Here is a 19,254-nt window from a genome sequence, read left to right on the forward strand (position 1 = left end):
TCTATCCTCTGTGGGAAGATGAAAAAACCTGGTGAAATCAAAATTATTAAATACATCCTTTTTGTGGACATTTATTACCAACTGTTTTACTGTCCTAAGGCAAATAAACTATAGGATAAAGTAAATCATGTGGCGCAATTACCAGCATTACGCACTTGTAACAGCATGCTATATCTAGAGCAATAATCCATCTATTATCAAAATCACGCCTTTTTCTGTTGGAAAATAAACTGAATGTAGTAAATTAATAAATAAAAAAACACCACAGACTAAACATGAATGACGCTCGACTTCCTGAAGTCCCACGGTGATGCAAGTGAATGTTCACACCTGCATCCTGTTCACTACACTTCTTAGTAAAGGTGTCAGCAGACTCTCCCTCTTGCTGTGGCCTCCTATTTTTATTTTTTATTTTTTTTTGTACTCATCTACAACGATTTCTTATAACCAAACTGGATGTTTAAGTTATGCAGAGAAATGGAGAGAAAAAGAGAGATTCACAGAAAGAAAAAGAGAGAGAGAGAGAGAGAGAGAGAGAGAGAGAGAGAGAGTACATATGAACAGGTGATATTTGATGTGTAGTACTGGGTTTGATGAAAACCAGCTCCTTTTTATGCAGGTCACAGGAATGGAACTCTGGGAGGGGTTCTTTAATCAGCAAAACAGACAGCCAGTCACCCGCTCCCTTTCTCTGTCTCTCACACACACATGCCTCAGACTAACGTTGAAAAACGACACTTTCTTACCCACTCACTCTTCTCAACAGATAAACAAATGCTTGCTTTATTTGTGGGGACATTGCTGAAGGTTTTTTTTTTTTTTTTTTTAAAGGTTGGTCACAGAATCTTCACCACCAGCATCTGCAGGAGACGAGCTGAACAATGTTCAGGCTCGTTTTTACTCAGCACTAACCACATGGCCTAATATCTGGGCGGTGCAGCATTACGTAGTTTTATTTCTAGATCTTCAGAGAGAGGCATGTCTGAGGCACTGCACTACCTCTGAGTACAACACGGTTCGTGGGCAAGCATGCAAGCCTATGTACCATAAAGACAAAACATCCAGTCGGTGTAATTTAAATAAGTGGTGTATAAGTGGCATTACGTTGCTACATAAAAGCCTTTCCAGTTCACATCCTAATTCTTTACACAGAACGACATAAAATAATAAAAAATCGAATCCATAAAATAATTAAAAATCCGTATGTCGAACGTGCCTTAACCAATCGCCTTACGTTTTACTCACTCAAAGTTTGGAAAGCCTTTAAACACTTTTCTGCCTAATTTATCCCTCGTATTTGAAAAGAAAGGTAAAAGAATGTTTAAAACAGACAGAAATAATCATGGAATGTGCAAGTGGTCATTCGTATACTGAAATTGGCTAAAGGTCTGACCAGTCTGTAGCGTGTTAAGCAAATTGAACTATTTGGGTTTTTAAAACCTGGAGTGTATTGGGGCAGTAACTCGAGCCAGCTATATAGTGTAATGTTTATGCTTTTACTTGGCACACACACTGACTGTAATGATGTTTTATTTAAGTGAATTATGAAGTAATGCCAACACTTTTGGACCTCAATCCTGTCTGCCCTAACCTTTACTCCATGAATGGAGGCCCACCCAATGTGCCGCGATACAGATACACACACTTTTAGGAAGCGGCAGACACATTTTTGTGTCGGAGGAATTTTTGGGGACGTGCCATTGTTCCACTAAGGCTAATGACACAACTTGTTGAGTTCTTTCCTTTAAACATTTGTAAGATTTCCATTACCTCTCCCAGATAACGACTCCATTTAAACATTTAAAACACTATTATCTTTTATTTAACAGACTTCAGTACACCAATTGTCCAAGACCACTTTAAAAACAATCCATGTTCCAAGACAATATCAAAATTTCCTCTTTTAGCCTTTTAGCCCGAGTCAAATTGCTGTCAAAATAACGATCTCCGGTTTCGAAATTATGTCTGGCTATATACTCATCCAGATAAAGATCCTTTACCATAGGAAATAAACTATATATGATGCTTTTTCTGTGCTTTAGCATGCAAGCAAACAGCCAGGACCTACTACATCAACAAAACCCGACTGCAAAACAAATTTGGCTGCTCAAAGTACCATTTTTTACTTGAGTGGATTGTTTGTATATTTTGATTAAGCAGGCTAAAGTGTAAGGGAGAGTTCACTTAGCGATGCGGGCACAAGTTCAATGTGCGCATCGTCAAAAATGGTTTGAATTAGCATGATGAAAACCAACGACGCACCATTTTCCCATCCTTACTTGCCGTATACAAGGCCTGCGGAAGATACACGGTTTGATCGCGCATATAAATAAAGTGAAAACCAAATGTAGATGCTTGTACACATCTGTTTATATTTATCTATGAAGAACATGGTGGGTAATTATCCTGCATTCTGTAAGTGGCTAAATCTCAATTTTATACATAAAACCTCAAAATTCTCAAATATTTCTTCGTGCAAAATGTAATGATAACCGATTTACAAGAACCCAAACAGTATAAAAAAAAATAAGTTAATATTCTGCTGACAGAACATCACCAGAAGTAATAATAAACTGAAAATCAATGTCTAAAGAAACTTAAACTGTACATTTTACTTCAGACTTTTAAATCAAATAAACTGTCATTCAAGACACAGATGATGGAATGATTTCTCAGCTTGCGCACCGACCCCCTGCAAAAATCGCTGCTATGCTCAGGGACACGGGTAAAAAAAAAAAAAGTAAAAGAAAAAAAATTTCCTTGTTGGGTTTTCTTCTCATAACACTCGGCCTATCTGAGAAACGTCTGCTGTGCGCTCCGAGTTGTTCATTAGACCAGCTGGAGTCTAAACATTCACCTCAGAGTCTTAGAATGGGCAGAAATCCCAACAATGCTGAGCAGGCTGGAGTTACACAATTTAAGCACACATGTGCAGCAGACCAGAGAGGATATTCGTTCTGTCGACTAACCTCGAGCTTTCTAAGACAAACATGTCCATAACAATGTCTAGTAGCAGTCAGTCAAAGTGACTGGACAAAGTGCTGATGAGTATTTACACCAGTTCAGTCACCTTGCCATTTTAAATTACCCGCATGACAGTAATCCTTCAGAAACACAGTCTATAGACAAGGGCCAATCAACAGTATGAAGAAACTGATGAATTTGTGCATGACTTTGGTGTATCAGAGCAATCTCAGTATTGATATCGTTAGCCGGGTCATTTTTCACTGACTGGGCCGGAAGCCATACTCACGCTGCTCCCAGGTACAAGCTGAAAAATTATGCCACCTGTCTACTTCAGAAGAAAAGCAGTTCAAGACCTGCTATTGCCTCTCCAGACCTCAGCACAGCCCTTTACTCTAACCCACATAGCTAAAGCCTAAAAGAACAGGAGTTTCTGATTATCACATATCATACATAATCACTCTGTTGCATTTTTGGCAGCCTACAATCTCCAGCAGTGAGGGAAGTATTTTTGTTCTTTTTTTATATTCTCTTTTTTTTTTTTATCCCTGTGTAGACATTATATGTCACGGCTTCAGAATGGTTTGGGTATAACCTGGTCCAAAAAAGAAACTAACAGCTAATAGGGCACACCAAAAAATAATAAACGCTAGCAAAACAGGAATTCAATCGCTTGCTACACTATTAAGCATGTTAGGAATATGTGCACTAGATGGACTTTAGATATGGATACAGTATATATTTCCTTATATCAAGTTCTCCAAGAATAGAAGTGCACACATTTCCTAAACATGCTTAACAAGTTATTATATTATGAAATGAGTAGGGACTTTGAACGTTCGGTGGAGAATTATGATGTTGCTCTTGTCTGTTATTATCAGTTATATGCACATCTGTAGAAGGCCCTTGAGTGGAATGAAATATTTCTAAACAACAAAACAGGAGACTGAAAAAGACAAGAAGTTAAGAACGAGGTAAGAGACAGGGGGAAATAAAACGCACAGCCTTGAAAATAAAAATCACAAAGTACACATCTCAGTAGAAAAAACTAATTCAGTTCTTTTACACCTTATTTAATCATTCGACCTTCTGTACAGCAGGCACAAAAGACCAGAACTTTCTTATTATCTTGTTCACCAATGGCATCTCAGACCACTTCTAATCCGTACTGTACGTAGACCTGCTCATGTTTTGCTGAAAGTTTAAACCATGCCAGACGCACACATTAGTAAAGCAGTCTACGGAGACTCAGCAGACAGGGCCAAGAAATCTCAAGCAGAGCTAGTCATTATTTACATGCTTTAATAAAGAGAAGCAGGCCGAATGAGCAAACAATAGCCTCTAGAGACAGCTGTGAGTCACTGAGCGAAATCTGCTCTTCCAGCGTAGACTTATTCTGGCTTGAGCTTTGAAAGAGAGAGAAAGAAAATAGAATCCATTTAATCATGGTAAAAGCAGGTTGTCTTCTGTGGTTTAGACAATCAGGGCTTTAATAATCAGATTAAAAAAAATTATGCCCAGACAGGTAAATATCAGTCAAAAATGAAAATCAAAAATAAAACAATAAAAAACATTACATAGCAAAACAATAAGAATTATCTCAGTGTATGTCTAATACACATTGTACAAAAAGAAAACCGCATATCACATTTTTTACCTTTAACGCTGGGTCTCTTTTCATCATCTCCAGAATGATGTAGCAGCCGATTGAGTGACCAATCAAAATGAGGCGTGTGTCTTGGGGGATGTGCTCTAAGAGGAAGCCCAGTTTGTGCTCAATCTGCCCATTTAGTCCGAACACATCCTCTGACTCGGCTGCCGAAGCATCTTAAAAAGTACAAAACAGGACATTGAAATAACCAGGCTTTATATAGAAGGCCAGAAAAACATTGTCCATTGTAATAATAAGCAACAATGATATCGTCATAATCACTGATATCTTCCTTATCAAACACACAACTGTTTCCTGACTGAATGAGTCCGACTACAGCTGTCAGAAACTGTTAAATATCTATGGGGCACTTTTAATTGGCAGGTTTTTCATGTGTGGAGTTTTCTTTCAACATCTTGATCCTGTTCTTCATTATGTCTTTGGACAGGTAAAATAACACCGCGTCAACAATTCCAGTAACTTGAAATCCTGGACAATGCTTGGCAGGCTTCGATGTTAATGTCATCCAAGCAGCACTAAATGAAGCAGTGTTAACTCGAGAAAAGGGAGGAAGCACTGCGGGACAGTGAATGGGTGTTGCAAATGTGAAAAAAAGGAAAATTGATGTGACCATTTTAAGTAGCAAATCATAAGCTGTAGGCCGTTTTGCTTGTCAGTTTCTATGACTTATTGGTTACATAGCTTCACACTGAAACACAGATGAGGCATAGTATGTAAATTAATTAGAAATTATATTTATGTATATATACTAATAAGACTTTGATACATACATACACTGTATAGACAAAAGTTTGTGGACTCCTGACCATAATATTCATATGTGATTTTTGAACACCCCTTTCCAAATTTAGTCCCCTTTTTGCAGTTATAATAACCCCGGCCATCTGAACCATAATCTTCATTAAACTCGTGTTGTACACAGAAGCATTATCATGCTGGAACAGGTTTGGCTCTCCTAGTTCTAGTGAAAGGAAAATTGAATGTTACCGCATCCAAAGGAATCTCACATAATTGTGCACCTCCAACTTTGTGCTAACAGTTTGGGAAAGAACCACATATCGCTGAAAAGTCAGGTGTCCCAATACTTCCCATAGTGTACATCTTAACAATGCAAAAGACATTATTATCCATTCATCGTAAAAAGAACTCTTTCCTTTGAAAATGAAAAAAAATTACAAATCCTAATGCACACTTTTTCCTAATGCACACTGCTTTTACAAACTTCAGCTGCCTTACAACTAAACACAAAAAAAGTTCTGTTTTTCCCCCCTAAATTGTTCTAGTGATGAAATAGTAAATTAAAGATGCATGTGCACTAGGATGACTCAAAATGCAACATCCCTTTTCCTTTTTTTTTCCATGTGCAGCTTTTAAAAATGCAGTCTAAATCTTTGTTTGGCTTGAATTGTCCAACCCTGCACACCAGTGCATATTATCTCTCTTGGCCAGAAAGTTACTGTGTAATAAGCCATGTTGATTTTTTTAACATTGTAAAGCACAGCAGTCTGCATGATAGGTTTACTTGCCATACTATTATATTGTTGAATCTAGTGAAGATTAGAAAGTGAAAATGGAAACCTAAAGCTCATTCATTTTTGCTATATCAAAAACGTATTATATCAAGACGTATTAAGATTTCAGCTCTGTGTATCGGTGCACTCCTACAAGAAATTATGACCTGCTTTTTGCTCTTTTTTTTTCGCAAAATATTTGGACAGAAACATCGCTCCTGTGTTCAAACTTGAGAAGCCTCTATACTGATAAGAAGTGGTCCTATCCATCTCTATTAATCTAAAGTAGTTCCCTTATGCATCAGAGAGCTTTCTGGTGAAGATGCAAGCTACACATAAAAATGGAGTCCAGGAAAGAAGATAAAGAGGCTGAGTGACCTGCAAGACATAAAAAAAATGTGAGGGGTTAAAAAAAAAAAGAATCTACTGATAAGAGAAACCATTGCAAACTATACAAAGAGTTCAGGACATTAAATCATTTTTATAGCATAAAATATCACTCTATATGAAAAGCCTGATAAAGTAGTGTATACATTACAGAAGGAACAAGTCAGCGAGGTTACTCAAGAGTCTGTATTAAGGGCGGAAGCTTTACTCTCTGCACACTATGCAGCGCTAATACTACCTATGTGTGTATGTTTAGGGTATTCAGTGTAAAGCATGGGTACATCATGCTGTGTCAGATAGTGTGAAACCTTTACAGCAATCTGGCCACTCGATGATGGCATCGTTAAACAAGGAAATAGAAATCTATTTAGTCTTTAATGTATTGCAGGAACAACAAGATTTACAAAATCCCTATAACTGCACATTAACTTCGTACAAACTTTTGAGCATGTCCACTCATTCATGAATTTGGTAAATGATTCCAAGACCATTTTGTGTTATGCAGACTGTAACACTAATACATTTCAAACTAACTAGTTTAAATCTTAATAAGTGATTCAGTGATTCCTCAAATATTCTTGCAAAATTAAAGACAACACATTTTTTTACGACATGTTTTGTTTCCTAAAAAATCTTCAGACAAAATAACAGTATTCCCGGGTACTCAAGAACTCGAGTACTTCGATATGTGCACAAGATTTGCTTAAAACTAAGATACAGTGACAGGTTCTATTGTCACTCTTGAAAGTGTGTGGGTTCCTAGCCCATCCTTATTTATTACTTATATATATATATATATATATATATATATATATATATATATATATATATATATATATATATATATATATATATATATATTCATATTCATATATTTTTTTCCCACATCTTAACTTAGGGCCAACTTGCCCATTGGCAACTATTGCAAGAAAAGATTAAAAATATTTATCAAAAATTCTAGAAAAAAGAAAATGCATCTAACTGTGTCTACCCTTCAGGATCAGTGAGAATCATCCGGACACCTTCATGTGCACATGTGCATGATTGCGAAAACATTTGAACAAAGTCATGAAGCATCTTTTGCATTTGCAATACAATTAACACCCAATAAACATATTTCTATATATCAGCAGAAGTTCAGCTATATGAGGAACCCTGACAGGTATCCATGGTTAATAGAGCCACAATTACATACATTTTGTTCTACCTAAATTCATAACTGAGGATCAACTGGACAGCATATGCAATATAGCCAAAGGTATGCGCATACCAGACCATAATACCCATATGCGGACATTCCGTAAATTGCTGCCAAAAAGTTGGAATGCGGTAGCAATACAATTTTCCATCGCTAAAACAATAGGGGCTAGCCCAAATATCTTGCAGAGGGACAATGCTCCTGTGTACAAAACCAGGCCCATAAGGACATGGTTTGCCAAGGTTGGCATGGAGGAAATTGAATATCCTCTCAGATCCTAATAAAATTTGGAATGATGCTGTGCATAAGGTCAGCTCATGCAACACCAGTGGCTAATTTGAACTAAATGGGCAAATCCCAATAGCCATGCTCTGAAATCTACACCTCAACTGAACTGTAACCTATCTAACCATGTATGCAAGGATTTCTTAACACTTAACAGAAGCAATCACTATCACAAGGGCAATTTCTAGCAATTACAGAAAATGGGCCCTTGAGGATATGGGAAATGCTATTCATAATAATATAATGCGCTACAATGGCTAGCACATATATGTTTATCATAGATTAAAAAAGGCTTAGGAAATGCTAGTATATTGGTGCAATGGAACAGGAACAGCTTCCAACTAGGGACATACAATGCCTAGAGACTGGAGTTTGGGATTGTTTCCTAGACTGCTAGGTCACAGTCCTAAGTTGGTGTTTTAGTCCAAGGGGTCAGACAGACCAAGACATTTGACCTGGATTCTGTGTATCCTGTGCTTTGGGATGTCTAGCATCATCCAATCCTATTTAGGTTACCTTTATATGTAGACTAGCTGCCATGTCTAGTTTAGAGCATAACAGCTAATCTAGATGCCTCTTTGGATGTAGCATAGACAAGATTTATACGTGATTATTCACCTGCTATCAATCTGGAAGAACCTCCAAGACGTGGTTGTAGAAATTGCATGTTCAAACACTGCTGAAGGGACTGTTAATTCATAAGCCTCTGATTTGTAAGGTTTCAGCTCCTGAATGGTTAGTTGATTTAAGATGAGCCATGTCGGCCCACAAATCATTAAAATGCCTAGTAATTTTGTAAGCCTGCTAATCTACTGAGAGAAATCAGGGAACTGTTGGTAACTGCAAGGTAATTGCAAAACCACTCAAGCATGCTTGCAGCACATAGTCAGAGACACATCAGTTGGCCTCAAGATGAGGGATGTGGAAAACTTGACTACATCAAGGGGTTATCCTGACCAGGTGGGGAGAGATAAGAGTTAAGGGCTTCCTCCCAAACAGAAAGTTAACACTACAGATAAAGTGGTAAACAAAACTGTGAACGATAGCTTTTATGGCTCGTAATGATAACAGTGGAAACACAAAATTAAAAGCCTGCATGGAACTGCATAACATTTAATAAAAATACAAGGTCTGACCCCCCTGGAACATAGATTTGTGATTGCAACATAGCAATTCTATTTTAATACACTATTTTAGCAAATGTATTTCCATAAATTACATTTGCTAAAATAGTGTATTAAAATAGGATTGCTATGTTGCAATCACAAATCTATGTTCCAGGGGGGTCAGACCTTGTCTGAGGGGGGTGGCCCAGTCAGTAAGGAGCTTTGCATTGTCAGAAAATTCCACCTGTGCCTTACCTATCTTTATCTGGGGCATGTAGATGACACTCAGCACATATGGGTATATGTGTTGGCTTGACATAGAACTTGATAGATAGATACAACTTTGGTGAACCTTTGATGGACCATTGTACAGCCATGGTAGGTAAGTTAATTAAAATTATTTCACTGTGTACTGCGTCAGCTATATATGGTTGAAATGACAATAAAAGCTTCTTGACTTGACTATTTGTTTAGGCTAGCAAATATCTGAGATGTTTTTTGCACGTCAAACCTTCCAAACGCGAGTCACCTTGAAGACAGCAGGATGGTAAGATAACACAGCCACTTGCGAAAATGGGGGAAAGTACAGAGTTAACCGGCAGCAGGAAAAAGTGTGCGTCCCAAGTCATTCAAAGCATAGGAGCATTTAATAATAAACGCAACAAAGAAAACTGTCCCTGGAACTTATGCAAAGCGGAGCTTGTGTGGTATGGAAGTATCACAGCGATGCACAAGCGCATGAAAAAAAAAACACACTGGTGTCACGGATGAAGGCGAAACATCAGCATGGTGATTTTGCTAAAAGGATGGAAATGGCAGTGGTGAACACTTATTTTAAGAAGAAGGAGGATCATAGGGTGACGTATAAGGGTGAAGCAGGATGTAGATAGGATTAGTAAGGAGGAAGTGAGAGCAGCGATTAAGAGGATGAAGAGTGGAAAGTCGGTTGGACCAGATGACATACCAGTAGAAGCGTGGAGATGTTTAGGAGAGATGGCAGTGGAGTTTTTGACCAGATTGTTTAACAGGATTTTGGAAGGTGAGAAGATGCCTGAGGAATGGAGAAGAAGTGTGCTGGTACCTATCTTTAAGCATAAAGGAGATGTGCAGTCTTGCAGTAACTACAGGGGAATTAAGTTGACAGTCACACCATGAAGTTATGGGAAAGAGTAGTGGAAGCCAGGCTCAGAGAAGAGGTGACCATCTGTGAGCAACAGTATGGTTTCATGCCGAGGAAGAGCACCACAGATGCCTTATTTGCTTTGAGAATGTTGATGGAGAAGTATAGAGAAGGACAGAAGGAATTGCATTGTGTATTTGTGGATTTAGAGAAGGCATACGACAGGGTGCCAAGAGAGGAGTTGTGGTATTGTATGAGGAAGTCAGGTGTGTCAGAGAAGTATGTGAAGGTGGTGCAGGACATGTATGAGGACAGTGTGACGGCAGTGAAGTGTGCAGTAGGTACGATTTCAGGGTGAAGGTTGGACTGCATCAAGGATCGGCCCTGAGCCCTTTCCTGTTTGCAGTGGTGATGGACAGGTTGACGGACGAGGTCAGACAGGAGTCTCCCTGGACTATGATGTTTGCGAATGATATTGTGATTTGTGGTGAGAGTAGTGAGCAGGTTGAGAAGAGCCTGGAGAGGTGGAGATATGCGCTGGAGAGAAGGGGAATGAAAGTCAGTAGGAGTAAGACAGAATACATGTGTGTGAATGAGAGTGAGGGCAGTGGAGTGATGCGGTTGCAGGGAGAAGAGCTGGAGAAGGTGGAGGAGTTCAGGTACCTGGGGTCAACAGAGCAAAGTAATGGAGAGTGTGTTAGAGAAGTGAAGAAAAGAGTGCAGGCAGGGTGGAGTGGGTGGAGAAGAGTGACAGGAGTGATTTGTGATAGTAGGGTATCTGCAAGAATGAAAGGGAAAGTTTATAGGACTGTGGTGAGACCTGCGATGTTGTATGGATTAGAGACAGTGGCATTGAGTAAAAGACAGGAGGTGGAGCTGGAGGTAGCAGAGCTGAAGATGTTAAGGTTTTCGTTGGGAGTGACGAGGATGGACAAGATTAGAAATGAGTTTATTAGAGGGACAGCGCATGCAGGATGTTTTAGTGACAAGGTGAGGAAGGCGAGATTGAGATGGTTTGGACATGTGCAGAGGAGGGCATGAATTATATTGGTAGAAGAATGCTGAGGATGGAGCCACCAGGTAGGAGGAAAAGAGGAAGGCCAAGGAGGAGGTTCATGGATGTGGTGAAGGAAGACATGCAGGTAGTTGGTGTGAAAGAGGCAGATGTAGAGGACAGGGTGGTATGGAGACGGATGATCCGCTGTGGCGACCCCTAATGGGAGCAGCCGAATGTGAAGCAATTTGTGTAAATCAACATTTGTATCGTATTTTGCAGATGGCAAACTGACAATTATGCTTTAAAAAAATCTATATAAAATATAATACAACATTGTTTTGACAATTTTTGTTAAAAAAAAAATACACAGACTTTTTGCTTGTAAAGATATAAGCATCTAGAATATATAATTATTTAATTTAGTATAATAATTAAATGATATAAGCATCAATAAAATATACAAACATTAAAAACAAGCATTTGAATGCAATTATAGCATTTGAATGTAATAAAACTGAATGGAACGGAGAAACGCAGCAAGCTAACAGGCTCGATTTAAAAAAAAGAAAACAAATATGTGTACAAACTGAAAAAGTACAAATGCATAACCGTTCGCTAAAAACACAACAGTGAGTAAACAATGTAATTGTTTATTGCTGCTGTTATTTGCTGATTTTAGCTGTAGTGTTTGTTCGCACCGTTTATACATTTTTTTTTAGCATTTGTCTACTGCAACAGTAATCTCAAACGTGATTTACTGCGGCTTTACTGAGTTTATATTCTTATTTTCAATGTTTGTATATTTAATTTATGCATATATCATTCAATTATTATACAAGATTAAATTAATTATATATACTAGATGCTTATATTTTCACAAATGATATTTTTTTAAACAAACATTGATAAAACATTATTTTATAAAGCATGGTTGTCAACTTGCCATCTGCAAAATACAATACAAATGTTGATTTACACAAACCGCCTCACTTTTCATACTCAAAGGTTTTTTTTTTTTTTTTTTTTGTTTTTTTTTTACAAAACCCAGCACGGGTGAATTTGTTCAAAGGTGAAATCCCTTATGCACTCCTCAATAAGCAGCAACTATAAGCTTTAAAATGTCAAAATGAAAGATTGCTAAACTCAATTTGTGGCTTTTGCATTTAAAATACACTTTTATACATAAATACCCAGAATTGGGGTTTATATACAAAACATAGAATTAAAATCGTTTTTTAACCGATTAATTGGGGGAGGTGTGGGAGTCCGATTAATCCATTACAAAAATAATATTTAGTTCCAGTTTAATTTGACCTGTTCCCGCATCAGGTCATACTGCAGGTCTAATAATGCACAAGCTTTAACATATTTAACTTATTAAAATAAATCATTCCACTACAGAATAGACGTCTAACTTAGACTTAAATAAACCCAGCACTATGTTTTCAAAGGGATCAATGATTCCTGTACACATTTTCGCCCAACATTAAGTGATTTCATAATTTCTGACCATATGGAGTGGAAGAAAATCTGATCAGGATAACATAGAATCATATGATCTCCTAAAACATCTTAGCTGGCTCCAGTCTGATAATTTATAACTTTAGCAATAGGTTGTAAAATAAGCAGCTTTTTCAATGGATCAGGGCATCTGTGAACCAAATGGCAGAATATGATGAAAGATGGATCATGAAGTTGGACAAGTCAATGGTCCTGAGGGACAAGTGTCCTATTTACTTGATACTCCTGTGCTTTAGCTTCCTATTGATGATGATCAGGGGTGTCACTCACTTCACTTTTATCTGCGATGGCTTGGCAACAGTTTGCCCCTTAGTATAATCCTTTGCCACGTTGGATTACTTTGCGCAGCACACGTTTTTTTCTGTATTCTGCCAGTGACTCTGTGATGGGATACAAGGAGTAATGGGTGTCAGAGCCTTTTGTTTGGCCATAGACCCATGCTGCATGTGTGTGTCTGTGATTAACAGTGTTATTATGTTTGTGATTAGGTGAATGCTCACCATTTGTTCACAATTTAAACAACAAAAAAAACTGTAGTTCATCTGGATGGGCTTGAGGACTGTTTGAAGATAACATCATGTAGGTCTGATTGCACATACCATGATAACAACTATCAATTTCTAATTCCTGTCTTTCCTTTAATTTCAACAAAGGCTACATTTGTTTAATATAACATTTTGATGTTGTTGCGTAATCAGATTTGTATGAAATAGATATGATGATTTGTATAATCATGATTCGAATAAGACAGGTATGGTCTCTGAAGCATTATATTTTGGCCTGTCGGCAGGCTTGATATAGCCAATTTACACCTCTGCTGTCTAATCCGTCCAGCTAGCCAGTGGAAGTGCTCTTTCAAGCGATCCAAGCCATCTGTATGTGGTTTGGCTTATTACAGGTGGGCTTGGCTAATGTTTTTCCCACGTACCAATGTCAATAAAAATGTCCACACTGGTTTATGATTGAACAGCATTCATACACTGGCACGAAGAAGAAGAGCGAGAAGCTGCCTGGTTCAGCTCGCCAGCGTTGTACACGTTCAACATTCCTCCCTACTGTGTGGTGGGGAGAATCCTTTTCCCTCGGATTGGTCTGGCAACTGCACACCATGACACAACTACGGCTCAGCAAGAAGTCCATATATTCTCAGTTTTAGACAAAAATCTTCTACAGTCGTATTTAATCAAGAGCAATTGCAAATTAAATTAAGCTTTTCATTTCGCAATAGTGACCACTTTTCTTTTTGGCTTGTGGATGTTCTGACAGTCCTTACTTGTCTCACATATTTTGTGGGACAACTGCAGTCTGTTTAATTATCTGCTGCCACCTACTGTCTTAATGAGAATAGTGATCTTGTCAACTTGGCCCAATTGAGATGGTTTGGACGTGTGCAGAGGAGGGACATGGGGTATTATCAGTAGGAGAATGCTGAGGATTGAGCCACCAGGAAGGAGAAAAAGAGGAAGGCCAAGGAGGAGGTTTATGGATGTGGTAAGGGAAGACATGCAGGTAGTTGGGTTGAAAGAGGCAGATGTAGAGGACAGAGGGGTATGGAAAGGGATGATCCGCTGTGGCGACCCCTAATGGGAGAAGCCGAAAGAAGAAGAAGAAGATCAAGCAGAAAATGGTAAATATTTGCAGACAAAACAAGTCAAAAGTTGTGAGCAAAACACCCTTAACATGAAAGGACATCCACAACAAATTGCATTAAATTATGTAATTTTCTGAACCATGCACATGTCGGTGTCTAACCTTCAACCATATCCATTGTGTCTGGAGGTGCACAGTGTCCAGCATGACTCACAGCCCAGACTGGGTATTGTTGGTTAAATGCCTGATACAGTGTCCACATGAAGGTCTTGTAAAATCCCACTATGCCAGGATTGCCTGCAGAGGGAAGAGAAAAAAATTGTAATCACACTGAATACTTACCTGCATTACTTCAAAGATGCAGAAAAAAAGAAAACTAAATGAAGGAAAGTAAAAATACAAAATGTTAAATCAATGGGATGCTGTGAGATGCTAAACTTTTGTCCGAAAACTTTTGCCAATACAGTGTGTGTATGTTTGTGTGTGTATGTGTGTGTGTATGCGTGCTAAAAAAGAGGAAAAAAGTAACCAGTGCATCATGGCTAAAAAAGTTTCATAAAACCACTGTCTTAAATCATTTTTTGAGGGGGAAAAAAACTTTGCTGTCAATTCCAACTTCTGAGAAAGAAGCAACTTGGAAATACTGTCACTAAGTAAGTAAAGGCGCTGAGTGGGATGTTCGAGGTGTAAATTCCATCGCCGCCATCCACTAAAGCAGCAGATAAATCTCAGTACAGTGAGTCATTTGGCCTGCTAAGAATGCAGTGAGGCTGCGCAATGAGCAAAACTGTCCCAGATGCAGCGTCCTCTTCACGTGAGGAAACACACATGGATAACAGGAGGAAACAAAAACAAATTGGATATAAGACATTGTAGTCTATTAGTCTAAAAAAGTTACCAATGAAAAAAATTCCACAGTGTAATTTAATCCAAGACAAACTGTATGTGAATCAGTGTCTGAAAAACCAAACAAAACAGTGTAGTCACAGGATAAATAAGGTAGCGACGCTTACACAGTTCTTTTCCTATGAAGTAGCGTGGCAGCTGGCTTTGGTAATCAGGCCTTATCAAATCGATGCCTTACAGCGAACTGAAACACTTTACAAGCCACTTAACACTGTTAATGACTAAATACAAAACCTTTAAACAAGAGCACGTGAGGGCTGAGAAAAAAAGTGGTAAGACCTTAAAAACAGCTGCGGTGTACAAGAGGTGGTCCACAGACGGACCGAAAATTATCATGTTGAGCTTCTTTTTCCGCGAGGAAACTCAGAGCACTTACTCTTTTCCTTTTCATATTTGTATTCATTTTTCTTGAGTCATTAATCTGGGAAAAAAAAGAAGAAAAAAACAGCTGCTTATGGCTCGGTGCCTTGATAATGTGCGCGAGCAAGTCTTCATGTGTCATATTATGCATAACAGTCTGGCCGGTCGTGCAGAGGAAGCAACTGAAAAGGAACTTCTCATTAACCCAATGGGAAATATGAATTTTGAGATATTATGAGATCAACTTCTGAGTGGAAATGTCTGCTTAACTCTTAAATATTAAACAAATCAATGTAATGGATGCTAGGGATGAAAGCAACAGACTGACAATATTGTGGTTTTGTGTAAGTTTTTGAGGTTTTTTTGTGTGTGATTTTCCTAGACATATTTTTATAGCCTAAACAACACACACACACACACACACACACACACACACACACACACACACACACACACACACAATAATATACATTTTAATACTGAGTAAGCATTGACTGCTTTCAGGCAACTGCAAGTGCTCTGCAATCATATTCATCATTTATGCTTCATGTCACTACAAAAAGAGCAGTCAGTATAGAATATGTAGCGTAAAAAGTCTTACACACAAATATTGGACCATTAAACCCTCCGCTGTAAGAGCAAAGTGTGAGGGCGCTGGTGAGGAACCCGAAGAACTTGATTACATGATGTAAGAGGTAGGTTATATAACCAGGAAGCTCTTAACATCCATAAAACATGATTGCGTGTTTATGAGATCAGAGCAAGCGGGAAGTTGGACTTCTTTTTGCTTTCCAATCATACACGTCACTGGATGTGAATCAAAGGGAAGATTTTCTGTTGAAACAGTAACAGTATAGAGAAATCTTGTCCATTTCTGTGCACGGAGAAAGAATGTAAAGGAGGCATGAAAAAAAAAAAAAAAAAGGGCATGAGCTTTCTTCTCCTCTCTGTAACGTTATCATTTCCCTCTTTCCACAAGGTTCATAAATTCAGCACTGTTCGCTAGAACATTAAACAGATACCTTGCCTGCCGTGTCTGACCCCAAGGCTGCATGGACTACCACACAACTGACGTAGCCTTGCAGGTGCAAAGCCCACTCTCTCTGACAACCTTTCGTTCTTTACGCACACAGACACACACACACACACGCCCCTAAATCTCCGTTAGGCTAGCCAAACAGTGATGTGCTCCCCTTGAGGTTTGTGTAGGATGAAATATGTTGTCAAGTTTGGCACAAGTGAAAAATTTTGCACTACAAACTGGGGATAAGATGCATTCTAGTCTGGGACACAATCCCAAATTCACCAGCTGAACATAAACTGTACACTTTGATTGATATCTTCAATACTGAATTGCAGTCGCAGGTTTGGTCGCGAAAAAAAAAAAACCCAACCCGTATATTAGACGAGATCGCCCCTGAAGGCGATGGAATTCTTCAGCGCAGACACTATGTGGAGTACCTTTTTAATGGATTGGCTCTTAACATGCCAAAATGTCTATCCATCTTGTGAAAAAGGAAGAAGTGAAAATGATTGATTAACTCTGGCAAACAAAGAGACAAGGGTCAGGATGGCCAAATCTTCTGATAGACAACTTTATCTCCTAAGGGCTCGTCTTTAAATTCACAGTTGCGTGTGCTTCCAGATGAGAGCGAGGCTGCACATGGATTCAGAGGTGCCTGATGTGTCTTTTACAAAATGGCTCCCGTCCCAAAAAGTCGACCCGAATCGATAAACCGTTACCATATAAAAATCATATACAATTATTTTAGGTAATAATTATAATGTCCGCAGTTTGCGCAAACTGAGTGAACAAGTGGCCAGACAGTGGCTTATTATACATATTTCATTAACAAGAAGCTAGCCATGAAACTCTATGACCATCTATGTACCACATAACTTATTGTTCATCATCCAAGATGGTCATTCATTGCTAAGTTTAGCGCATCACCTCATTTGCAGGAAAAGATAGATGGTAAGGGTTTTGCTCAAAAAAAAAAAAGTGTGAGGCTTAAGCAAAGAAAGAAAGAAAGAAAGAAATTAGGGGAGGACAGACTGAATTAGGGGAGGACAGACTGTGAGGAGTGACAAGGGCACTCCATATAGATTTCATATTCTGGGGGGGAAAAAAGGAAAGAAGGAATGCTTCAATCATTATTAAAAGACATTACTGTTAAATAGATTAAATTGATTGAACAAGCCCTCAATCTGTAGGTCTTCCAGTGATTGGAAAAGCAGAAAGGAGACCTCATAGCAGCCCCCTTATAGATAGTATATGAGGAGCTGAGGAAAGACTAGAAGGAATCTTTGTAAGATCGTTATGAATTATCAAACAATGTGATACTGAAGGTTATTGGAAGCAGCTGCTTGGAGAGTGCCTTGCACATCAGGTTCTTATAAATGTAAACCATCTGTAGAGGCCGTTCCAAACCCTCTGTACATCTTTATAGCTTTAATATGAGCTATAACAAGTTACTCTTCTCTCACCTCCCTCCCCCCCAACCGCATACCCCCGCAACAAATTATGAATAGCTCAACAAAACTTCAATATTTAAAACCGCTTAATTCTCAAGTGATGGTAGTATTTCGCTTTAAAAAAAAAGGAAAATAATAATCACTAATCATCTATGTACAGCATATTTTGGCAGCACAATCTTAAAAGCAAAAGTTAAATTCTTCTTAAAAGCACATTTACTATAATACAATATATTTTTATGTTATAACATTTTCTTTACAAAAAGCAGCTGTGTCTCAGTGGTAAAAGAATCTGCACTGGTTATCTCGCAGTAGTGCTCATGCAGAGCTAAACATATCTCAAGACAATTAGGATAAGCTGTGGCTATTCACTGATCCAACAGATCAGCACGGGTGTTAAGCATCTAAAGTTAACTGCAACCCAAAGGAATGTCAAGTCATCTGGGCACAGATCCTATCGCTACTTTCAGGCTCTCCTGATTAACTGGAATTTGATCCCATCGGGGAAATACCTGACATCTAAAAAGGCTGAAATAACCCAATGTTTGGTCTGATAAGGCGTGAGATAAGCGGAGATACTCTGCACGAAACACCAAATTCTGCATGAAACAAGTCATTAAACTTATCACTCTGGCAGGGGTAAATCTCTGTATGCTGTCTATAAACAGCTCATTAATAAAAAATAAAAATAAAAAAACATAACACTTACAGGAAGCCATTATACGACTACGATTTAACGAGAATAGAGTACGTGTCATTCTACATATTATTAACATTTCATGACCTAAGTTTTACAAGGTTCTCTCTGGCTAAAGAGTAGTTCGGAGATATCAGGTTTGATCAAAGGTTTGACGTTCCGGCTAGAAATATTCTTCTGTAGTGTCATTGACATTTACTGCTCAACAAGGCCTACATTTTGGTTACTTTGACCTTACATGATTGTAATGAACAGCCAAGAAGAAATCATTTATCTTAATCACATTTAATAAATAATGAATTCTAATACACAGAGAGGAGGAGAATATTTTGAGTCTATTAAGCCCACATTATGATATATGTATACTTTCTCTCCACTTTATCAGGAACACTCATGCAGTTATCTAATCAGCCAATCATGTAACAGCAGCACAATTCATAAAACCATACAAATACATTTCAAGAG

General features: G+C 38.3%; 1 protein-coding gene and 1 long non-coding RNA gene across 4 annotated transcripts in view; one reads left to right on the forward strand and one right to left on the reverse strand.

Moving 5' to 3' along the window:
- ldah (lipid droplet associated hydrolase) overlaps window positions 1-19,254 on the reverse strand; it is a 45,422-nt gene that overhangs the window by 21,305 nt on the left and 4,863 nt on the right. For all 3 annotated transcript variants that reach the window (XM_083543743.1, XM_083543744.1, XM_083543745.1), the window contains exons 3-4: window positions 14,514-14,648; window positions 4,622-4,791 (exon numbers count right to left, since the gene is read on the reverse strand). In XM_083543743.1, the coding sequence (XP_083399869.1) occupies window positions 4,622-4,791; window positions 14,514-14,648 (305 nt within the window). The remainder of the gene's footprint in view (window positions 1-4,621; window positions 4,792-14,513; window positions 14,649-19,254) is intronic.
- Window positions 10,004-19,254, forward strand: part of LOC310727394 — a 766,835-nt gene continuing 757,584 nt past the window's right edge. The window contains exon 1 of the long non-coding RNA XR_014534008.1: window positions 10,004-11,487. This is a non-coding gene — a long non-coding RNA (uncharacterized lncRNA). The remainder of the gene's footprint in view (window positions 11,488-19,254) is intronic.

The sequence above is a fragment of the Silurus aristotelis genome, assembly GCF_946808225.1.
Source record: "Silurus aristotelis genome assembly, chromosome: 6".
Lineage (NCBI taxonomy): Eukaryota > Metazoa > Chordata > Actinopteri > Siluriformes > Siluridae > Silurus > Silurus aristotelis.